Raw genomic sequence first — 22,895 nt, 5'->3', positions numbered from 1 at the left:
TCCAACTGTCCGTGGCCCAGGCGGGAGCCCGTCCGCTCCCTTGCCTCAGTCTCCAGCCCCACGACGGCCCCCGCTTGACCTTTTAAGAGCAACTTTCTGCTCCCTTTGTGTTTTTTCTAAAGAGCAGACCCGTTCTCCTCCGCCCTCCCCCCAACCCTCCCCCTCGTCGTCCCCCCCACCGCCCCGACACTGAAGTATCACTTTGCTGCAGCCGTGTTCATGTCCGTTTTCAATAAAGTTTTTGTGATTCAGCCCCGCGGTGGCCGGTCTCCTAGCAACGGGAGGGCCGAGGGACCAACGAAGCCCATCCCGAGCATCGGGAGTGGGACGCGGGGAGCCCCCGGCCTCGACTTTCGGGCTCCGGAAGGGCTCGGGGTGCCGAGCCGCGCACCATGGGGCCGAGAAGGCCGGAGCTGAGGCTTCCCGAACGCGGGGAGGACTCCCAGGAGGAGCCCGACGGGGACAAAGACCCCGATGTGGAGGAGCCGGATGGGGAAGACGGTGAGGGCGACCCTCTTCTCCATCCCCCCGCACCTTGGAGAAGCACCATGGCGTGGATAGAGCACAGGCCTGGGAGTCGGAAGGTCATGGGTTCTAATCCCACTCTGCCACTCGTCTGCTCTGTGACCTCGGGCGAGTCGCTTCACTTCTCTGCGCTTCCGTTGCCTCATTTGTAAAATGGGGATGGAGACTGCACCCACCCTGATTACCGTGTATCTTGGAGGGGCTCGGTGGAAAGAGTCCGGGCTTGGAAGGCAGAGGTCATGGGTTCTAATCCCGGCTCTGCTGTGTGACCTTGGGCAAGTCACTTCACTTCTCTGAGCCTCAGTGACCTCATCTGTAAAATGGGGATTTATTCATTCAATCAATCCTATCTATTGAGCCCTTACTGTGGGCAGGGCACTGTACTAAGCCCTTGGGAAGTATGAGTTGGATGAAGACGGTGAGCCCCACGTGGGACAGCCTGATCACCTCGTATCCCCCCAGCGCTTAGAACAGTGCTTTGCACATAGCACTTAACAAATCAATCAATCAATCATATTTATTGAGTGCTTACTGTGTGCAGAGCACTGGACTAAGCGCTTGGGAAGTACAAGTTGGCAACACATAGAGACAGTCCCTACCCAACAGCGGGTTCACAGTCTAGAAGGGGGAGACAGAGAACAAAACCAAACATACTAACAAAATAAAATAAATAGAATAGATATGTACAAGTAAGATAGAGTAATAAATATGTACAAACATATATACAGGTGCTGTGGGGAAGGGAAGGAGGTAAGATGGGGGGGATGGAGAGGGGGACGAGGGGGAGAGGAAGGAAGGGGATCAGTCTGGGAAGGCCTCCTGGAGGAGGTGAGCTCTCAGTAGGACCTTGAAGGGAGGAAGAGAGCTAACAAATGCCATCATTATTATTATTATCTACCCCAGCGCTTAGAACGGGCCTTGGAACATAGCAGGCGCTTAACAAATACCACTATCATTATCTGCGAATGAAACCCCTGGGGAGGGAGGGAAGCCGGGGACCAGTCTCCATCCCATGGCAGCTTCTCCCCCCCTCAGCCTCCTCAGAGCCGTTCACGCCGGAGCCGGGCGACCCTCTTCCCTCCCTACGGCCCCGCCGCCTCTGGAGTTTGCTGCGACGTGGGCTCCGCGTAGTCTTGGAGAAGGTCGGGGGTGGCTGGGACAGGCAGGGAGACCCTCTCCCTGCTCACGTCGGCACCCACACACGTGCAAAGAAAAGAAAACCCTTATAGAGCCAGATTCTGCTCCCCCGTGGTCTGCTGGCCAATTTCAAGCCCAGGGGCCACACGTCCCTAGTTACCCCTGACCGGTCCTCAACCCCCAAGTCCCACGCCATCTGAGATGGGCATCGTCCCCTCCGTGGGACCCCAGCTTTAGTTGCACCCCAGCCCCCGGTGCCTGAGGAAGCTTCAGCCTCAGGTTCTCCGGCCACCAGATGCGGAAGGCGGAGCGGCGGCTGTCTCATCTGACCCAAGGCCTGGAGCTGGTGCGGCGTCTGGAGGTGGCGGCGGGGCTGCGGGCGGCGGCGCAGGACGCGGCGGGCGGGCGGCTGGTGCTGCTGGAGGCCGGGGGCCGCCGGCTGCTGGTGCACGGCGAGGACGGCTGGGCCCGGGGCAGCGCCCCGGCCCCGGTACAGCTGTCCGGGCTGGTGGCCCTGCCGCTGCCGCCCCAGGGCCTCTATCACTTCGTGGGCTGGGGGCCGGCGGGGCTGGCCCTGCTGGGCCCGGACCTGCGGTTACTGTCGCTCAGCACGCTTCCCGCGGCCCGGGCCCTCTGCTGCTGCGCCCTGGTGCCCGAGTCCGGGCTACTGGTGGCCGGGGGCCCGGAAGGCCTGACGCTCTGGGAGCTCCGAGCGGGGGGCCGTCGGCTGGCTCTCCGCCGGCACCTAGAGCCGACCTCCTCCTCCTCCTCCGCCGACGGGCTCCCCGGACCCTTGGCCCGCCTGGCGTTGAAGCTGCCCGCCCCTCCCGGGGCCCTCCCTCTTTGCTTCGCCACTTACGGGTCGGCCTTGGCCACCTTCGACCTCGAGAAGGGGCTGAGGCTGGACGTGCGCAGGGAGCTGCATAAGACGTGAGGGTGCGGGCCGCCTGGGGGGGCGGCGGGGTTGGTCGCGGCGGCGGCCCCGGGTCCCCGCCGAGCCCCCTCCCCACCCCGCAGCACCATCTCGGATGTGGCGTACTGCGAGGCGGCCGGCGCCGTGGTCACCGCGTCCCGGGACAGCACGGTCAAAGTGTGGGAGGCCCAGTGGCAGCTCCGGAAAGTCTTCGTGGGGCACATGGGTAAGGACGCGTCCGCCCCCCGGTCGCGCGCCCGGGCCCGTCCCTCCTCCGCCCGCCCGCCCACCCACCCCTCTCCCCTCAGGCCCGGTGACCGCCCTGGCCGTCCTGCCCTCGACGCCGCGGGTGCTGTCCGCCTCCCGAGACGGGACGCTGCGCACGTGGGACCTGGACGCCGGCGAACAGGTCGGGGAGGTGACGCTGCAGGCCGGGGCCGGGGCGGCCCACCCCGAGGTGACCCGGCTGCTGCCCCCGGCCCGGCCCGGGGCGCCGGTGGTGGCCCTGGGGCCGGCGTGGGTGGAGCTGTGGCGGCTGCGGGAGCTGTACGTGCCCTTGGCCGCCCTGCCCGCCCCGGTGCTGGCCCTGCAGGCCGCGCCCCCGATCTGCGCCGCCCCGCGGGCCGCCTTCCCGCGGCGCCTGCTCTGCCTGTGCCGGGACCGGTCGGTGCGGCTGCTGGCCGCCCCGTCCGGCCGGCCAGTGGCCGCCCTGCAGCTCGACGACGGCCCCGCGGGCTCCCCCGCGGCCGCGGCCTACTGCCTGGTCCGAGAGACCCTGCTCGTTCTGACGGGCGGCGGCGGCCTGCTGAGGGTCAACGTGGCGGTCAGCCCCGTGCAGGTGGTGCAGCGCGTCGCCCCGCCTCCGGCCCCGGCCCCCCGGCCCTGCCGCCTCCACCTCTACCACCATCTGCCCGACCCCGCCGCCGCCCAAGCCTCCTGGAGCGACGTCCGGCTCCGCGGGCGGGAGCTCAGGAGGCGCAGCTGTAAGCCCCTGAACTTCCAAGACAGGAATCGGTGAGGGAGGGCCCGCAGTCCCGGCCTCAAGCCTCAACCCCTGGCCTGAGCCCGACGTCGACCCCAAACCCAAACCCTGTCTCAGCCCCGACCCCAAATTCAACCCCTGGCCCAGAGCAAACCTCAGGCCCAGCCTCGGTCTCAACTCCAACAGACCGTGAGCCCGCTGTCGGGTAGGGACCGTCTCTCTATGTTGCCAACTTGGACTTCCCAAGCGCTTAGTCCAGTGCTCTGCACACAGCCAGCGCTCAGTAAATACGACTGAATGAATGAATGAATGAACTCCAATATCAATCAATCAATCAATCAATCAATCGTATTTATTGAGCGCTTACTATGTGCAGAGCACTGTACTAAGCGCTTGGGAAGTACAAATTGGCATCACATAGAGACAGTCCCTACCCAACAGTGGGCTCACAGTCTAAAAGGGGGAGACAGAGAACAGAACCAAACATACCAACAAAATAAAATAAGTAGGATAGAAATGTACAAGTAAAATAAATAAATAAATAAATAAATAGAGTAATAAATATGTACAACCATATATACATATATACAGGTGCTGTGGGGAAGGGAAGGAGGTAAGACGGGGGGATGGAGAGGGGGACGAGGGGGAGAGGAAAGAAGGGGCTCAGTCTGGGAAGGAACTCCAACATTCTTCTAGACCGTGAGCCCACTATTTATTTATTTTACTTGTACATATGATGATGATGGCATTTGTTAAGCACTTACTATGTGCAAAGCACTGTTCTAAGCGCTGGGGGAGGTTACAAGGTGATCAGGTTGTCCCACAGGGGGCTCACAGTTTTAATCCCCATTTCACAGATGAGGTAACTGAGACACAGAGAAGTGAAGTGACTTGCCCAAAGTCACACAGCTGACAGTTGGCAGAGCCGGCATTTGAACCCATGATCTCTGACTCCAAAGCCTGTGCTCTTTCCACTGAGCCACGCTGCTTCTCCATCTATTCTATTTATTTTATTTTAACATGTTTTGTTCTCTGTCTCCCCCTTCTAGACTGTGAACCCACTGTTGGGTAGGGACCGTCTCGATATGTTACCAACTTGGACTTCCCAAGCGCTTAGTCCAGTGCTCTGCACATAGTAAGCGCTCAATAAATATGATTGATTGATTGATTGATTGTTGGGTAGAGACCGTCTCTATATGTTGCCAACTTGGACTTCCCAAGCGCTTAGTCCAGTGCTCTGCCCACAGGAAGCACTCAATAAATACAATTGAATGAATGAATGAATGAACTCCAACAGTCTTCCAGACCGTGAGCCCGCTGTTGGGTAGGGACCGTCTCTCTATGTTGCCAACTTGGACTTCCCAAGCGCTTAGTCCAGTGCTCTGCCCACAGGAAGCACTCAATAAATACAATTGAATGAATGAATGAATGAACTCCAACAGTCTTCGAGACCGTGAGCCTGCTGTTGGGCAGGGACCATCTCTATATGTTAACCAACTTGGACTTCCCAAGCGCTTAGTCCAGTGCTCTGCCCACAGTAAGCGCTCAATAAATACGATTGAATGAATAAATGAAGTCCAACCCCAGAACCAATCCAGTGCCCCTCATGGGAGCTCTTGGCTCGCGGAAGGAACAACGGAGACGCGGCGTGGGGGGAGAGAATAGGGTGGGATGGGGAGAGTTGGAGATCAGGAAAGAGCAGGAGGTCCCAAGATGACCCTTTTCTGTCCGGACCTAGGTTCCTGCCGGTGCTGGGCTATGAGGACGGGTCGCTGAGCGTGCTGGACTGGCTCTCTGCCCGCCCGCTCTTCCACACGGCAGCTCACGGCCCCGGCCCCGTCAGCGTTCTGGCCTCCTGCGCCCAAACTCTCTTATCCACCGGTCAGTGCCCCTCTCCTCAGTCCCTCCTCCGCCACTATGTGCCAAACACTGCTGTAGATACAACGTAAGTCGACCGGGCACGGTCCCTGCCCCACGTAGGGCTCGCAGTCTAAGCCGAAGGCAGAGTGGATAATTCGATCCCAAAGAGCAGAGTGGATAATTCGATCCCAAAAAGCAGAGTGGATAATTCGATCCCAAGAAGCAGAGTGGATAATTCGATCCCAAAAAGCAGAGTGGATAATTCGATCCCAAGAAGCAGAGTGGATAATTCGATCCCAAAAAGCAGAGTGGATAATTTGATCCCAAGAAGCAGAGTGGATAATTCCATCCCAAAAGGCAGAGTGGATAATTCGATCCCAAAAAGCAGAGTGGATAATTCGATCCCAAAAAGCAGAGTGGATAATTCGATCCCAAGAAGCAGAGTGGATAATTCGATCCCAAGAGGCAGAGTGGATAATTCGATCCCAAAAAGCAGAGTGGATAATTCGATCCCAAGAAGCAGAGTGGATAATTCGATCTCAAGAAGCAGAGTGGATAATTTGATCCCAAGAAGCAGAGTGGATAATTCGATCCCAAAAAGCAGAGTGGATAATTCGATCCCAAAAAGCAGAGTGGATAACTCGATCCCAAAAAGCAGAGTGGATAACTCGATCCCAAAAAGCAGAGTGGATAACTCGATCCCAAAAAGCAGAGTGGATAATTCGATCCCCATTCCAGGGTTGAGGAAGCTGAGGCACAGAGAAGTTAAGGGACTGTGCTGCCCTTTGAGGGCCTGGGAGACCTAAACTCTTCCATTCATTCAATCGTATTGATTGATCGCTTACTGCGTGCAGAGCACTGTACTAAGCGCTTGGGAAGTCCAAGTTGGCAGCATAGAGAGTCGGTCCCTACCCAACAGTGGGCTCACCGTCTAGAAGTCTCTGGGTCTCAACTGCCCTAGAATTCCCGGGCTGGAAGGGACCATAGAGGTCACTCGGTCCGGTCTCTGCCTCAGGCGACGTCCGTACCCGCTCCCACATCCATCCGTCCCCGCACCGCTCCACGGCTCCGCCACTCGTCAGCCATGTGACTTTGGGCAAGTCACTTAACTTCTCTGTGCCTCAGTTCCCTCATCTGGAAAATGGGGATGAAGACTGTGAGCCCCCCGTGGGACAACCCGATCACCTTGTAACCTCCCCCGCGCTTAGAACGGTGCTTTGCACATAGTAAGCGCTTAATCATCATCATCAATCGTATTTATTGAGCGCTTACTGTGTGCAGAGCACTGTACTAAGCGCTTGGGAAGTACAAGTTGGCAACATATAGAGACAGTCCCTACCCAACAGTGGGCTCACAGTCTAAAACGAATGCCAATATTATCCCCGCAGAATTGCCCCCCCCCCCCCCCCCCGCCCCGGGTCCCCACGGCGCTGGTCCCCGAGGGTCCCCGCGGGGCCTCCTCCCTCTCCCCGCCACAGGGGCAGACCTGACGGTGAAGATGTGGCGGGTGTACCCGTACGCGGAGGAGAGCCTGACCCTTCTGCGCAGCTTCCCTTGCTGCCACCCAGCCGTGGGCCTCTGCCTGCTCGGGACCCAACTCACCGTGGCCTTCGAGGCGCCGGGCAGCGCCACGTACGGCCTCGTCCAGTACGGGCTGCAGGACGGGGCGCGGCGGGATCACCGGCCCCAGGACGACCCCACCGATCACATCACCGGTGGGTCAGCGCTGCCCGCTCGGCCGCCGCCCTCCAAACCTGGCGCCCCGAGCTCTGCTCCGTCCCCGGCTGTGATCCATGCCCCCTCCCCGTCGGTTCCCCAGGCCTGTGCTGCTGCCCAGCCCTCCGGATCTACGCCTGCTCCAGCCTGGACCGCACCGTCCGGATCTGGACGGCCCAGAACCAGCTGCTCAGGTTGGAGGGCAGCGAAGAGGGACCGGGGAGAGGGAGAGAGCCCACCGCCGCCTGGGGACCGGTCCGGCAGACTTCTGCTCCTCGCCCTCCCCGATGCCCTCGTCCGCTGTCCCGCAGGATCCTGTATCTGGATACCGCGCCGCAGGATATGACCTTCTGCAATGACAAGGGGGACCTGGTGCTGGCTTTAGGCTCCCACCTCTGCTTACTGCCCCACACGGTCTATCTTCCCACGGCCTACTTGATTAAGGTGCCTGCGGCAAGAGCGGGGAGGGGACAGGAGAGGAGAAAGTGAGAGGGAGAGGTCCCCGACTCCACCAGAGACCGGAGACCCTGCCTCAGAGGGTCCGGGGGAGGGGGACATTTGGGGGCCAGGGTCTCTGCCGGGAAGGGATGGGGTCTCGAGCCGGGCCCCCGCCCTGCCGCGAACCAGGTCACGTGCCAGCAGCAGCCGGAGTCCCCGGAAGAGCCGCCACCTCCGTCTTCCAGCGAGAAGGTGCTGACCCCTGCTCATCACCCGCGCCCGAGCCCCGCGGCCTCATCTTCCGGCCGGTTGTAAGAGCACCCCCCCGGCCCCCGGCCCGCCCCGGGGCCGGACTCGGGATCGGCGGCCCGGGTGTGTTCCACGTCCACGTTCCCTCCGGGTGTGCCGGAACGGCGGCCTACATCTGTGACCGCATGGCGGGTCTCCTGTATCCAGGCCTCAGGAGCCAGGGAGTCAGCCGGAGGGCGGAGAGGAGGAACCGAAGGAACTGGAGGACCGGGAGGTACCAGGGAGTGGGATGGAGAAATACAGGAAGTGTGCCTGCTCTTTTTGGCCCGGGGTCCGCCCTGTTCTGTGACCCTTACCCGCCCTGCTCCTCTGTCTCTAGCTCCCTCTCCCCACCGTGCCGTCTCCAGGGTGACAGGACTCTCCTAGGTCTCGTCTTGTTTTTCTCTGGACCTGTAATTGGTCCGGGAGGGGATTGGGGAGGGGTGGAGCCGTGACCTCTGACCCCACAGGCCTGCGCCCATCTGGCCGCTCGGAACCAAGACCTACAGCTCCTGGCACAGGGTCAGGTGTCCCCCACGGTCTCCCCAGCTCCCCGCACTCGCCGGCTGCAGGACGAAGCCTTCCACAGCTACCTGGCCCTGCTGTATGGTCCGGCGCTGCCCATCCCGGTGAGGGGAGCCCGGGAAGAAATGTCAGGGAGGACTGGGGGTGGGGATGGCGGGAGTCCTGCAGCCGGGGGAACGGCGGGGATGGTAGTGTTTCTCCACGGGACCTCTGTCTGTATGAAATTCTTCTCCACAGCCGCCTGGCCATTCAGACCCCCCACTCCCACCCAAGGAGGGATACAGGGCCCAGGGCTCAGGCTCTGTCTGGACCATTCCGGAGTTCTGGGAACACCATCTAGACCTTTTCCCAGCTGCCCCTCGCTCTGGCTCCCGAGGGCCACAGATGTCGCTGACCAAAGCGGAGGGTCCAGAGGCCCTGGTCCCCAGAGTGGCCATGCCTGACTGGGCCCAGAGCCCAGCCTCCACAGTGAGTCCCCTCCTGGAGCTGGCGGGAGAAGAGCAGGGCCGGGCGGACCCTCCTGGGCACGGACCCCGAGCATGGACCCCGGGAACGGACCCTGACACAGCCCCTTTCTCCCGTAGCCAGGGTTGGCTTGGGGAGTCTAGGCTCCAAGCTAGCTCTCTTCCTCCCTTCAAGGCCCTACTGAGAGCTCACCTCCTCCAGGAGGCCTTCCCAGACTGAGCCCCCTCCTTCCTCTCCCCCCATCCCCCTCTCCATCCCCCCATCTTACCTCGTTCCCTTCCCCACAGTGCCTGTATACATGTATATATGTTTGTACATATTTATTACTCTATTTATTTTACTTGTACATATTTATTTGTACATATTTATTACTCTATTTATTTTACTTCTACATATCTATTCTATTTATTTTATTTTGTTAATGTGTTTGGTTTTGTTCTGTCTCCCCCTTCTAGACTGTGAGCCCGCTGTTGGGTAGGGACTGTCTCTATATGTTGCCAACTTGTACTTCCCAAGCGCTTAGTACAGTGCTGTGCACACAGTAAGCACTCAGTAAATACAATTGATTGATTGATTGATTGAGTCGTGGCAGGATCGCTTACCAGTGGGGGGCTGGGAGGGGGTTTGAGAAGCAGATGTTCTTCTCCCGGCTGGCGTATGATGTCTCTTTGAAGGTCTGAGCAAGAAAGAGTCACTCGGAAGCAGGCACGATTCTGGCCCGCCTCCCATCCCGTCCTCCTATTCCCTAGGCTCTTGGGAAAAAGTCCCGTCAGTCCCGTCGCTCCCCGGGGATGAAGGATCTGGAACCCCCAGCCCTCCAGCTCCACAGCGCAGCTTCCCTGGTGAGTCTTCCCACTTTGCCCCTCCTCACCCCTCTTCTCTCCCCTGTGACTGTCCCCCATCCAGCCCAGGACGAGGCCCAGGGGGATTGGAGGCAGAGGGATTGCTCTGTGGGCCTGGGGTTCTTGACAGAGTGGCTCCCTCTCTGAGGCCCAGATGAGCCCGCGTAGCCTCTCCGCTCCTCACTCCCGCAGCTCTCCTACCTCCGAGCCGCGGCACAAGCCATTCCTCAACCCGGATTGTCTCCCTCCCTGCTCAACATCTAAACTCTTCCCTTCTTTGTTTCAAATCTTTTAGCAATCCCAGGGCTGAAGGATATGTGCTTGTGTGTTTTTGTGGGGGTGGATGTGTGTATGAGTGCTCGTGCTTGACTGCACATTCTGTCTTTCCTATCAATCAGTCAGTCGTATTTATTGAGCGCTTACTGTGTGCACAGCACTGTACTAAGCGCTTGGGAAGTACAAGTTGGCAACATAAAACCCAACAGTGGGCTCACAGTCTAGAAGGGGGAGACAGAGAACAAAACCAAACATACTAACAAAATAAGATAAATAGAACAGATATGTACAAGTAAAATAAATAGAGTAATAAGTATGTACAAACATATATACAGGTGCTGTGGGGAAGGGACTATCAGACTGTACACTCCTCCAAGGCAGGGACCCCTGGGCTGAAGTGGGTCCCTTATAATGCCATTATAAATGCCATTATTAAGTGGGGGCCACCGTTCTCCAGAATTGGGACCTTGAGGATGGAACCATTAGCTTTTCTCCGCCGCTTTCTGGGTTGCCCGTCCTGCGGGGCCCTGGCAGAGGGCAGGGGGGATGGGGCAGGGCGCTGGCCTGCCGTTGGCACTGTGAGAGGGTGCCTGGCCATGGATGGGTCTCTCCTGTCCCAGGCCTTCCCAGCTGTGGCCTCAAACCAGGAACTGGCCCTGCGGTCCCCTCTTGGTCCCAGCTGCAATGGAGCAAGTGCGTCCTGCCCTTGCAGGCCCTCACATTCCAGCCAGCGGCAGAAAAACAGATCCCTCCGGATCCCAGACTCAGCAGGGAACAACTCCCGCCCAACCCCTATCAAGCCCCTGCTGTGGTCCCTGGACATCTTCCTTGTGCCATGCGTTTGCCCTGTTACCCATCTCCAAGCGGCCTTCCCAGATGAAGCCCTCACTTCCTTGTCCCCCTCTCCCTTCCATGTCACCTCTGCACTTGGATTTGCTCTCTTTATTCACCCCTTCCTCATCCCCGCAGCACTTATTCATTCATTCATTCATTCAGTCGTATTTATTGAGCACTTACTGTGTGCAGAGCGCTTGGGAAGTACAAGTTGGCAACATAAAGAGATGGTCCCTACCCAACAGCGGGCTCACAGTCTAGAAGTCTAGAAGTCTAGAAGAAGTCATTCATTCATTCAGTCGTATTTATTGAGCGCTTCCTGTGTGCAGAGCACTGTACTAAGCCCTTGGAAAGGCGGCAACATATAGAGATGGTCCCTACCCAACAGCGGGCTCCCAGTTTAGATGATGTACCCATCCATAATCTATTTATTTATATTAATCTCTGATTCCCCCCTCTATACAGTAAGCTCTCTACAGGCAGAGAATGTGTCTACCCATTCTGTCGTAGTGTCCTCTCCCAAGCGCTTAGTACGGTGCTCTGACCATAGAAAGTGCTCAATAAATACCATTGATTGACTGACTGATTGATTGATTGATTTTGCTTGACGTCTGTGTCTACGGATCAGCTTCCCTTTCCACATCTGTGTACCCATATCCTTGACTCAGGGTGTGCGTGAGTGTGTATGTGCCTAGTTCCCTGGCACCATGAGAGAGAGAGAGAGAGAGAGAGTATGTAATAATAATAATAATGGCATTTATTAAGCACTTAGTATGTGCAAAGCACTGTTCTAAGTGCTGGGGAGGATACAAGGTGATCAGATTGTCCCACGGGGGGGCTCACAGTCTTCACCCCCATTTTCCAGATGAGGTAACTGAGGCCCAGAGAAGTGAAGTGGCTTGCCCAAAGTCACACAGCTGACAGTTGGCGGAGCCGGGATTTGAACCCATGACCTCTGACTCCAAAGCCCATGTATATGAGTGTATGGGTGTACCGCCTCCTCCATCAAACTGCCAGCTCTCAGTTGGCCCGCTGACCAGTGTCTTGTGTGTATGTAATGCCTTCCCCTTCCGAACGTCAGCTCCTTGAGGGCAGGGGAACCGTGTCCCTCCCTCCAGTGCCCAGCTGAAGGTCCTCACCCCCCCCCCCCCCACTTTACTCCCCAGTTGCTGGCGAAGGGCTCTCTGTGCTCCAAGCTGGGTCTGTCCCTGGACCTGCAGCTGGCAGACATGCCCCCCCCCGGCTCCTCCGAGTCCTCTGCCCACTCCGGGATCCCGGGGCTCCTCGGCCGTCGAGCCCCCAGCACCGCAGTCCCCGTCCAGCGTGAGGGTGAGCCAGCATCATCAACCGTATTTATCGTCATCAATCGTATTTATTGAGCGCTTACTGTGTGCAAAGCACCGGACTGAGCGCTTGGGAAGTACAAGTTGGCAACATATAGAGACAGTCCCAACCAACAGTGGGCTCACAGTCTAAAAGGGGGAGACGGAGAACAAAACCAAACATACTAACAAAATAAAATAGAATAGATATGTACAAGTAAAATAAATAAATAGAGTAATAAATATGTACAAACATATATACAGGGGACAGCAGGGGACAGTGGGGCGGGGAGCAGGGGCTGTGGGGGGCAGAAGGCGGCCGGGCGGGGTGGAGATGCTGGGGAGGTAAGGAGAATCAGCTGAGCACTGACACCGCCTCCCCCTCAGCCTCCGCACCGACTCGGACGGAGCTCTCTCACAGCGGCCCAGGGTCCAGTCCCAGTCCTCCCGGGCTTCTTCCCAGCGGCCCGCCGGACCTACGGGGCCAGCTCAGCCCTCCAGGTGAGATCCTGGCTACCCCTCCACCCTCCCGTTGCCCCCCGATGACTCCGGCCTGCCCCGCGAGGCCTCCCTGCTCCTCCCCAGAACATCCTGTCCCTCAGCCTTGAGCCCAAGTCCGGCTTTGGGCCGTCGACCCTGTGCGGGTGGGTGTGATTCAGTCATTCCCGTTCACAGACAAACCTTAACAGAGGGAGACCCGTCGGATCTAGAACCCAGAACTGGGAGCCAGAGTGAGAAGTAGCGTGGCCCAATGCTGGAGCCCGGGCCTGGAGTCAGAAGGGCCGGGGTTCTGATGCCGGCCTCTCCACTTGTCCTCTGTGTGACCTTGGGCAAGTCACCCCTCTTCTCTGTGCCTCGGTTCCCCCATCTGTACAATGGGGATGAAGACCGTGAGCCTGGTGTGGGTCACGGACTGTGTGCGATCCGATTAGCTTGTGTCTATCCCAGCTTAGTGTAGTGCCTGGCACTAAGTGCTTATGAAATACAGTTTTTTTTTAAAAAAAAAGTGCCTTCATCGTAGTTGGAGAGAAGAATCGTTGCCTAGTGATATGTCTGGAGGAGGCAGGTGGGTTTTCAGTTCAGTAGGGGAGCTGATCTCTTCCCCACTCTGCCCCCGTCTCCAGGGCCACCCCAGTCCAGAGAGGAGGCCCGTCTGATGCTTTGTCTCCTGGGGTAGAGTTACACGTGCCCTCCTGCCCTCTCCCCGCCCTTTCCCTCCCTCAAGCAGGCACGCCAGCCGGCACCCTGCATCCTCCCTGGCTTCGTCCCTAACTCCGTGGTCCTGCAGCAGTTGTGGCCCCAGAAGGAGATGGGGGGCCCGGGGAAGGCCACGGTCCTGGCACCCCTCGGCGCTCTCCAACGGCAGGTATCGAAAGGGGGCCGGGCGCTGAGGGGCGTTGCCGTCCGGGGGTCTCTGGCAGGCAGGGCTCAGGAGGAGGGCCCCAGTCCACGGTGGTCCCCCCAGCCCAGCTCCCCCCACCTCGTGTCTGCAGTATGAGATGGAGGAACAGCTGAGCAGGGAGCGGCAGCGGCGACTGCTCTATCTGCGACCACGCCGCGGTGGAGAGGAGCAGGAGCAACCACAGCAGGAAGAGGAGGAAGAGGAAGAAGAGGAAGAGCAGGAGGAGGAGCAGGAGGAGGAGGACTACGATAGCCTTGAAGAGTGGGAGCTGGACGTCTCGAGCACCACATCCTTTTCCCAGACTCCCTCACGGCAGGTGGGACTCAATGAACCACTGAGTGTCTTACTGTGTGCGGAGCACTGGAAAAAGCGTTTGGGAGGGCACAATATGGCAGAGTGGGTTAGACACGTTCCCTGGCCACATGGAACTTGCAGTCAATAGGGAGAGAGAGACATTAACGTAAGGTACGGCTATTATGGGCCGACGGGGCGGGTGAATAAGTCGTACAAATCCAAGTGCAAGAGAGAAAGAGTAGGGAAAATGAGGGCATAGTCGGGGAAGGCTTCTAGAAAGAGGGGTGATTTTAGGAGGGTTTGAAGGCTGGGAGAGTTAAGAAGGGGGAGGGAGTCCCAGGCCGGATTTAGAAGGTGAGCGAGGGGTCGGTGGAGAGATAGATGACATAGAGGCATGGTGGATGGTTTGGTGATGGAAGAAGAGCGAAGTAAGCATCCTGGGTTGGAATAGGAAATAAGGGAGGTAAGGTAGCAGTGCCCAAGGTGATTTAAAGCTGATGCTTAAGAGTTCCTGTTCCATGTGGAGATGGTTGGGCAACCGATGAGGAGTGGGGAGACGTGGACTGAACTTTATTTTCTGAAAAATGATCCGACAGCCGAGTGAAATATGGGCTGGAGTTGGGAGAGACGGGAGGCAGGGAGGTGAGCGAGGAGGTAGATAATAATAATAATGATGGCATTTATTAAGCGCTTGCTATGTGCAAAGCACTGTTCTAAGCGCTAGATGCAGTAGTTGAGGTGGGATTGAATAAGCGTTTGGATCAATATGGAAGCAGTTTGGATGGAGAGGAAAGGGTGGATTTAGCAATATTGTTCTGTCTACTTGAACGGAGGAGGGGGCGAGAAGGAGATCGGGCTGGCTGCGGGAGGGTTACTTTGGAGAAGGTGGAGGGAGCGGGTGGGCTATTTTAGCCAGAGTGTTGGGGGTTGGGTGACCGGGAACGAGGCTAGGGTCACCCTGCCCGTCGGAGCCACAGGCAGCTCCGAGGCAGGGGCCTAGCCCAGATGATCCCTGATCCTCATTCTCTGGGGCCCAGGGCTCCCTCTCCAGCCCCTCGTTGCCCTCCTTCCTGCTGCCTTACCTGGCCAGCGAGTGGTTCCAGAAACTCTTTCCCGGCTTCAGCCTCCAGGTGCCAGGGCCAGGGCTGGGACCCTGTGTTGGGGGGTGACCGGGAAACGAAGAGGGGGAGGGCACGGGGTGCGGTGGGAGGGAGAGCCGGAGGGGTAACCTCCTGGGGCTAGGGAGAGCCGGAGGGGTAACTGCCTTGGGTAGGGAGGGCTGGCCCGGTGATAGCCGGCCCCGTGCCCCGATGGCCCGTGTTTCCGGCAGGCGTTCCCGGAGGCCAGCTCCCTTTCGGGCCTGGTGAACCTGCTGCTGGGGACGTTGCCGGGGGCCGCCTGGGCCGAGGCCGCGGATGTGCTGCAGGCGCTGCTGTTCCTGTTGCCCCAACTCTCGCTCGACCAGAGACGGGAGCTGCAGGACCTGCTGTTCAGCCTGCTCAATCAGGAGCCCCCACCAGGCCTGCTGGTAACCCAGGCCCCCAGCCCCCCACTCCTCAACCCACGGCCCCTGCCGGCTGCCCGGGCCCACCCGCTCCTCTGCCTCCCGGACAAGTGAGAAAGGAAGAGGGGAGACGGAGCAGAGAGGAGGAAACAGGGGAGCGGCTCCTCCGCTCCAGCTCTGCCTCTACTTTAGCCCCAGAGGAGGCCCCGGCTGAGCTGGACTGTTGCGGGATGTGTCCCTTCCCCGGGGCAGATGCAGGGGCGTCCTGACAGCTGGCCCGGCCTGACTCCCTGAAGGGAATCTCCCAGTGGGGCTGAAAAGCAACGTGGCCTAGTGGCTAGAGCCCGGGCCCGGGAGCCAGAGGGACCTGCGTTCTAATCCTGGCTCCTCCACTTGTCCACCATTTGACCTTGGGCAAATCACTTCACTTCTCGGGGCCTCAGTTCCCTCAGCTGTAAAATGGGGATTAAGACTGTGAGCCCCACGTGGGACAGGGACTGAGTCCAACCTGATTAGCTTCTATCTTGAAGAGAAGCAGCGTGGCTCAGTGGAAAGAGCCCGGGCTTTGGAGTCGGAGGTCATGGGTTCAAATCCCGGCTCTGCCAATTGTCAGCTGTGTTACTTTGGGCAAGTCACTTAAGTTCTCTGTGCCCCAGTTCCCTCACCTGTAAAATGGGGATTAAGACTGTGAGTCCCCCGTGGGACAACCTGATCACCTTGTATCTCCCCAGCGCTTAGAACAGTGCTTTGCATATAGTAAGTGCTTAACAAATACCATCATTATTATTATTACCTACCCCGGTGCTTAGTACGGTGCCTGGCGCATAGTAAGCACTTAACAAATCCGATAAAAAAAACTCAAAAAGATCCGCAAATGGGCTGGCTCCAGTTCTGCCACTGCAGCCTCTTTCCTCCCTCTTCTTCCGTCCTCTGTCCTCCTCTTTCCTTCCTCTTCCTCCTCCTTCCTCCTCCTCCTCCTCCTCCTCCCTTCCTCCTCTTCCTTTCTCCTTCCTCCTCCTTCTCCCCCTCGCCTCCCTGTTGCTACCGGGGCCACCCCTGCCGCAGTTCACAGCTCCCATCTGGAAGCGGGGCCCTCCCGACTAAGGTTCCTCTTCCCTTCCCGCGTCCGTCCTCCCCGCCACCCGACGTCTTCTCCGGGCAGAGGGGCCCGGGGCTGACAGAACCCCGTCCCTCCAGGCGGAGGATGAAAAGAGGTTCGTTCTGCTGGCGCTGCACGTTCTGATGGAGCTGGGAGATGGCACGAAGGAGGTGGTGCTGGAGCTGATGGCGTACTTCCTCTCTTCCCCCATTACCCAGAGGTGAGCCCGCTGCCCCCGGCCCCTGAGACCCCGGGCCACTCCTCTCCGCCAGCCCCTCCTCCCGACGGCTCCTCTAGCCCCCACAAAGGTGGGTCCCCAGCTCTTCTTCCTCCCCAGGGCGATCCTGTGGGCCTTGCTGGGAGAACTCGGCCTGCGGGACCCACACGGCTTCCTGCGCCGGGAGATGGAGGGCTGGGTGCAGGCCGAAGCCAACGCCAGCAAGGCCAGGCTGAAGGCCCTTTGTGAGCACCACCTGGACGGCATGATCCAGGAGCTGAAGGTCCCGGCCCCCTCCCCCTTGTCTTCCCTGGTCCCCAGCCTCTCGACGGGTGGCACCCAACTCCGCTCTAACGCTTCAACTCCTCCCCAGCAAGATTTTTTAAATGGTATTTGTTAAGCACTATGTGTCAAACGCTGTTCTAAGCGCTGGGGTAGGCATAAGTTAATTAGGTTGGACCCAGTCCCTGCCCCTTACGGAGCTCACAATCTAAGTAGGAGGGAGAAGAGAACGGAGACACAGGGAAGGGACATGACCAGCGTCACACGGCGGACTGGTGGCAGAGCCGGAATTAGAACCCGGGTCCTCTGACGCCCAGACTCGTGCTCTCTCCACTGGGCCACGCTGCTTCCCTCCACATCAGCACTGGGCAATCAATCAATCAATCAATCGTATTTATTGAGCGCTTACTGTATGCAAAGCACTGTACTAAGCGCTTGGGAAGTACAAGTTGGAAGTACAAGGGCAAGGAGTCTGACCTTCTTCTAGGGTCTAATCCTGGATCCCCCCACCTCCCCAACCCTGCTCCCCAAAAAATTGGGCCAAGACTGTGGATGGGGTGGGCTGGCGTAGATGAGAGGGGAGGCGGTGGAGCCCAGGCTGGTCCAGCCTGCCAGGGCATGGAGGAGGCTGGGCGGGAGCGCGGCTGACCAGCCTCCGTCTTTCCAGGCTCACCGGAAGAACAAGCGCTCACTTCCCGAGGGGGCTTCCCAGCAGGTGAGGAACTCTAAAAGAGCAATTCTCCAGTGGTGCTTCCTTTGCCAATTAGTCAATCAATCAATCAATCAATCGTATTTATTGAGCGCTTACTGTGTGCAGAGCACTGTATTAAGCGCTTGGGAAGTACAAGTTGGCAACATATAGAGACAGTCAATCAATCAATCAATCAATCGTATTTATTGAGCGCTTACTGTGTGCAGAGCACTGGACTAAGCGCTTGGGAAGTACAAGTTGGCAACATTTAGAGACAGTCAATCAATCAATCATGCAATCAATCGTATTTATTGAGCGCTTACTGTGTGCAGAGCACTGGACTAAGCGCTTGGGAAGTCCAAGTTGGCAACATAGAGAGACAGTCCCTACCCAACAGTGGGCTCACAGTCTAAACGGGGGAGACAGAGAACAAAACCAAACATACAAACAAAATAAAATAAATAGAATAGATATGTACAAGTAAAATAAATAAATAAATAGAGTAATAAATATGTACAAACATATATACAGGTGCTGTGGGGAAGGGAAGGAGGTAAGATGAGGGGGATGGAGAGGGGGACGAGGGGGAGAGGAAGGAAGGGGCTCAGTCTGGGAAGGCCTCCTGGAGGAGGTGAGCTCTCAATCAGTTCCTCCACTCCCCCTGCCCCTCCGAGTCCAAACACCCATCAACTGCTGCCATTTTCCCCACTCCTCTAGAACCTCCAGTGTTTGCCCATCCACCTCTGCACCGAACAGAAACTTCTCACCATTGACTTTGAAACACTCAATCATTCATTCGTTCAATCGTATTTATTGAGCGCTTACTGTGTGCAGAGCACTGGACTAAGCGCTTGGGAAGTACAAGTTAGCAACATATAGAGACGGTCCCTACCCAACAATGGGCTCACAGTCTAGAAGGGGGAGACAGACAACAAAACAAAACATGTAGACAGGTGTCAAAATCGTCAGAACAAATAGAATCAAATCAATCAATCAATCAATCGTATTTATTGAGCGCTTACTGTGCGCAGAGCACTGGACTAAGCGCTTGGGAAGTACAAGTCGGCAACATATAGAGACGGTCCCTACCCAACAACGGGCTCACAGTCTAGAAGGGGGAGACAGACAACAAAACAGAACATGTAGACAGGTGTCAAAATCGTCAGAACAAATAGAATTAAGGCGATATGCACATCATTAGCAAAATAAAAAGAATAGTAAATGTGTACTAAACGTTTTCCAATGGCGGTTAACACTGTCCAAATATTTCCTAGCATAGTGTTGGGATGACCCAGCCAAGAGGAAAAAGTCTCAAGTGTATTTTCAACGACACAACACAATTTCAATCACTTTGCCCCATCTTACCTCACACCTACTTCCTTTCTTACTCCAACCCAGCCCTTCACTCCTCTAATGCAAACCTCCTCCTCCTCCTCGTACCTCAGTTTCATCTATCTCACCGCTGACCTCTCACCCACATCCTGCCTCTGCCCTGGAACGCCCTCCTTCCTCATATCCGACAGGCAATGACTCTTCCCCCCATTCAGAGCCTCGTTGAAGGCTCACCTCCTCCAGGAGGCCTTCCCTGACTGTCCCCTCTTTTCCTCTTATTCAGCTCCCTTCTGTGTCTCCCTGACTCGTTCCCTTTATTCATCCTCTTACCCAGCCCCATGGCACTTGTGTGCATATCTGTCTTTATTTATTTCTAGCCTGTGAGCCAGCTGTTGGGTAGGGACCGTCTCTATATGTTGCCAACTTGGACTTCCCAAGCGCTTAGTCCAGTGCTCTGCACACTGTAAGCGCTCAATAAATACGATTGAATGAATGAATGAATGAATTTCTGTTGATGTCTGCCTCTCCCTGTAGACTGTATGCTCTTTTTGGGCAGGGAATATTGTTATATTAGAGAAGCAGTGGAAAGAGCCTGGGCCTTGGAGTCAGAGGTCATGGGTTCAAATCCCAGCTCCGCCACTTGTCAGCTGTGTGACTTTGGGCAAGTCACTTTGCTTCTCTGGGCCTCAGTTACCTCATCTGTAAAATGGGGATTAAGACTGTGAGCCCCCCGTGGGACAACCTGATCACCTTGTAACCTCCCCAGCGCTTAGAACAGTGCTTTGCACATAAGTGCTTAAAAAATATGATTGCGATTATGAATTCCCATTTTCCAGATGAAGTTGTCACTTAACTTCTCTGTTCATTCATTCATTCAATCGTACTTATTGAGCGCTTGCTGTGTGCAGAGCACTGTGCCAAGCGCTTGGAAGTCCAAGTTGGCAACATATAGAGACGGTCCCTACCCAACAGTGGGCTCACAGTCTAGAAGGGGGAGACAGAGAACAAAACCAAACATACTAACAAAATAAAATAAATAGAATAGATATGTACAAGTGAAATAAATAAATAAATAAATAAATAGAGTAATAAATATGTACAAACATATATCCATATGTACAGGTGCTGTGGGGAAGAGAAGGAGGTAAGATGGGGGGGATGGAGAGGGGGACGAGGGGGAGAGGAAGGAAGGGGCTCAGTTTGGGAAGGCCTCCTGGAGGAGGTGGGCTCTCAGTAGGGCTTTGAAATCCCAGTGCCGCCACTTAGCTGTGTGACTTTGGGCAAGTCACTTCTCTTCTCTGTGCCTCAGTTCCCTCATCTGTAAAATGGGGATTAGGATTGTGAGCCCTCAGGGGGACAACCTGATCACCTTGTAACCTCCCCAGCGCTTAGAACAGTACTTTGCACATAGTAAGTGCTTAATAAATGCCATTATTATTATTATTATTATTCTATTGTACTCTCCCAAGCGTTTAGAACAGTAAGAGCTCAATAAATACAATCGACTGACTGACCGACTGACTGGCAGCGTCTCCTCCCCGGCCCCTCAGCTCTTCCACTGGCCTGTTCCTACTCTCCTCAGTCGACGTCTACCGGTCCTGTCTCCTGTCCCGGCCCTCCTGCCGATCCCAACCCCTCCCGTTTCTCCATTTGTGCCCCTTCTTGGATCCCCTGAAGCCCCCGGAGCCTCAGGACCCCTTAGTCCGGCCAATCGACGCCCTCAACTTCTTCTGCGAGCAGAAGCTGGAGGCCCTGCTGCGGAAGGAGATCCAGGCCCACCAGGCCCCCAATGCGGTCGTCCCCCTGCCCTGGACCTCACGGTCAGTCCCGGGGGGAAGGGTGAAACAGGGGCTCCAAAACAGAGGCCCAGATCCTCCACCCATCCCGGGGGGCCCTTTTGGCTTCACCCAGCCTTGGTGGCCCAACCCTTGCTGTGGGGAATTCTTTCCGTCGTTCAAGTTTAATTTTCTCAGTAGCAGTGAGCTCACCTCCTCTGGTCCCACCTCCCCAAATCCTCGGGTCCCTCACCTGGGCCCCGGCCTCGCACCCCTCGGCATCCGTCCCGCCCAACTCCTCTCCTTCTCCCCTTCACCCCGGCCCGGAGCTGCCCCTGGGGACCGAGAGGAGGGCGAGGAAGGAAGGAAGGGGCCTTGTCTGGTCCGTTGACTTGCCCTTCCCCTGCCACCCAAAGGAGCCGCCCCCTCCCACGCCTCCAGGAGACTAAAGTGCTGCCCCGCAGGGTGGCCCAAAATGGTGAGTGGTGGGAGTGGGAGGGAAATGGTGAGGGCAGAGGGGGGCTGGACCCCTAGCTCTCTTCTCTATCCCCCCAAGCTCTCCCTCTCTTAGCCTCCCTGCCCCATGGGCTCACCCCCCGCATCCTTGGCCTCCCCACAGGCCACTGGCTGCCCCCGCTCCCGCCGGGGCCGCTCCTGTCGGGCTTCGTCCGCGCCCTGAAGCTGCCGCTGCCACGTGTGGAGCCTCTGCCCTTCCCGCCGGGCTGGCCGCTGGCCACCCGCCCCCTGCCACCCCTTCTCCTGGAGCCAACCCTGCAGCGCTACTTCCTGCCGCACAGCACCCACCCGGACAGTTACCCCTGACCCCGGCCCTGCCACCGCGGGATGCCCCGGGACCCCTCCCCGCTGAGGGTGGGAGCGGGGGGCTCCTGGAGAGAATAAACAGTGGCCGTGCCCCGCACCAGAATCCCCCTCCACTGGCTAGCTCCCCCTTGCTCCGCGAGTGGCCGCAGGAAGCTGGGGGGGGAGAGATGGAGAGACAACCAGTTATAATAATGGCATTTATCAATCAATCAATCAATCAATCAATCAATCGTATTTATTGAGCGCTTACTATGTGCGGAGCACTGTACTGAGCGCTTGGGAAGTACAAATTGGCAACATATAGAGACAGTCCCTACCCAACAGTGGGCTCACAGTCTAAAAGGGGGAGACAGAGGACGAAACCAAACATACTAACAAAATAAAATAAATAGAATCGATATGTACAAGTAAAATAAATAAATAAATAAATAGAGTAATAAATATGTACAAACATATATACATATATACACATATATACATATAGATACATATATACACATATATATACATATATATATACATATAAACATATATACATATATATTTATTAAGCTCTTACTATGTGCAAAGCACTGTTCTAAGCGCTGGGGGGGGATACAAGGTGATCAGGTTGTCCCACGGGGGGCTCACAATCTTAATCCCCATTTTACAGATGAGGTAACTGAGGCACAGAGAAGTTAAGTGACTGTTGAGCATAGACTTCACAATAGACTGCAAGCAATAATCAATCGATCCGTCATTTATTGAGCACTTTCTTTGCGCAGGGTACTGACAGTATGAGAAGCAGTGTGGCTCGGGGGAAAGAGCACGGGCTTTGGAGTCAGAGGTCGTGGGTTTGAATCCCGGCTCCACCACAAGTCTGCTGTGTGACCCTGGGCAAGTCACTTTTAACTTCTCTGAGCCTCAGTTCCCTCATCTGTAAAAATGGGGATTAAGACTGTGAGCCCCACGTGGGACAACTTGATCACATTGTATCCCCCCCAGCGCTTAGAACAGTGCTTTGCACGTAGTAAGTGCTTAACAAATGCCATCATCATCATCATAAAGCAGCGTGGCTCAGTGGAAAGAGCCCGGGCATTGGAGCCAGAGGTCGTGGGTTCAAGTCCCGGCTCCGCCAATTGTCAGCTGGGTGGCTTTGGATAAGTCACTTCACTTCTCTGGGCCTCAGTTACCTCATCTGTAAAACGGGGATTAAGACTGTGAGCCCCCCGAGGGGCAACCTGATCACCTTGTAACCTCCCCAGCGCTTAGAACAGTGCTTTGCACATAGTAAGTGCTTAATAAATGCCATCATTATTATTAATCCCCATTTTACAGATGAGGGAACTGAGGCCCAGAGAAGTGAATTGACTTA

The 22,895-nt window shown here is 56.7% G+C and overlaps 1 protein-coding gene across 1 annotated transcript; it reads left to right on the top strand.

Annotated features, from left to right (window-relative positions):
• Window positions 1–1,830: 1,830 nt before the first annotated feature.
• Window positions 1,831–21,621, top strand: WDR97 (WD repeat domain 97). The gene is made up of 25 exons (XM_038760080.1): window positions 1,831–2,592; window positions 2,680–2,801; window positions 2,884–3,589; window positions 5,296–5,438; window positions 6,896–7,132; window positions 7,237–7,327; window positions 7,445–7,577; window positions 7,761–7,882; window positions 8,028–8,094; window positions 8,330–8,488; window positions 8,622–8,852; window positions 9,599–9,691; window positions 11,968–12,130; window positions 12,511–12,624; window positions 12,689–12,771; window positions 13,352–13,489; window positions 13,617–13,841; window positions 14,857–14,949; window positions 15,150–15,347; window positions 16,521–16,642; window positions 16,760–16,922; window positions 17,589–17,636; window positions 20,622–20,764; window positions 21,136–21,197; window positions 21,339–21,621. The coding sequence occupies exons 1-25, from the start codon at window positions 1,958–1,960 to the stop codon at window positions 21,539–21,541; spliced, it is 4,494 nt and encodes a 1,497-aa protein (XP_038616008.1). The 5' UTR covers window positions 1,831–1,957; the 3' UTR covers window positions 21,542–21,621.
• The last annotated feature ends 1,274 nt before the right edge of the window (window positions 21,622–22,895 follow it).

Source organism: Tachyglossus aculeatus, chromosome 18 (assembly GCF_015852505.1).
Source record: "Tachyglossus aculeatus isolate mTacAcu1 chromosome 18, mTacAcu1.pri, whole genome shotgun sequence".
NCBI lineage: Eukaryota > Metazoa > Chordata > Mammalia > Monotremata > Tachyglossidae > Tachyglossus > Tachyglossus aculeatus.
Note: the sequence above shows the minus strand (reverse complement) of the source record. Positions and strands in the feature narration are given on the sequence as shown.

What these genes read in the sequence shown, in the direction of transcription:
- WDR97 (XM_038760080.1), top strand. Translation starts at nt 1,958, where the DNA reads ATGCGGAAGGCGGAGCGGCGGCTGTCTCATCTGACCCAAGGCCTGGAG. An exon ending in CCAAACTCTCTTATCCACCG is followed by an intron (nt 5,439 to 6,895) that starts GTCAGTGCCCCT and finishes TCCCCGCCACAG; the next exon opens with GGGCAGACCTGACGGTGAAG. An exon ending in TTCCCGGCTTCAGCCTCCAG is followed by an intron (nt 14,950 to 15,149) that starts GTGCCAGGGCCA and finishes TGTTTCCGGCAG; the next exon opens with GCGTTCCCGGAGGCCAGCTC.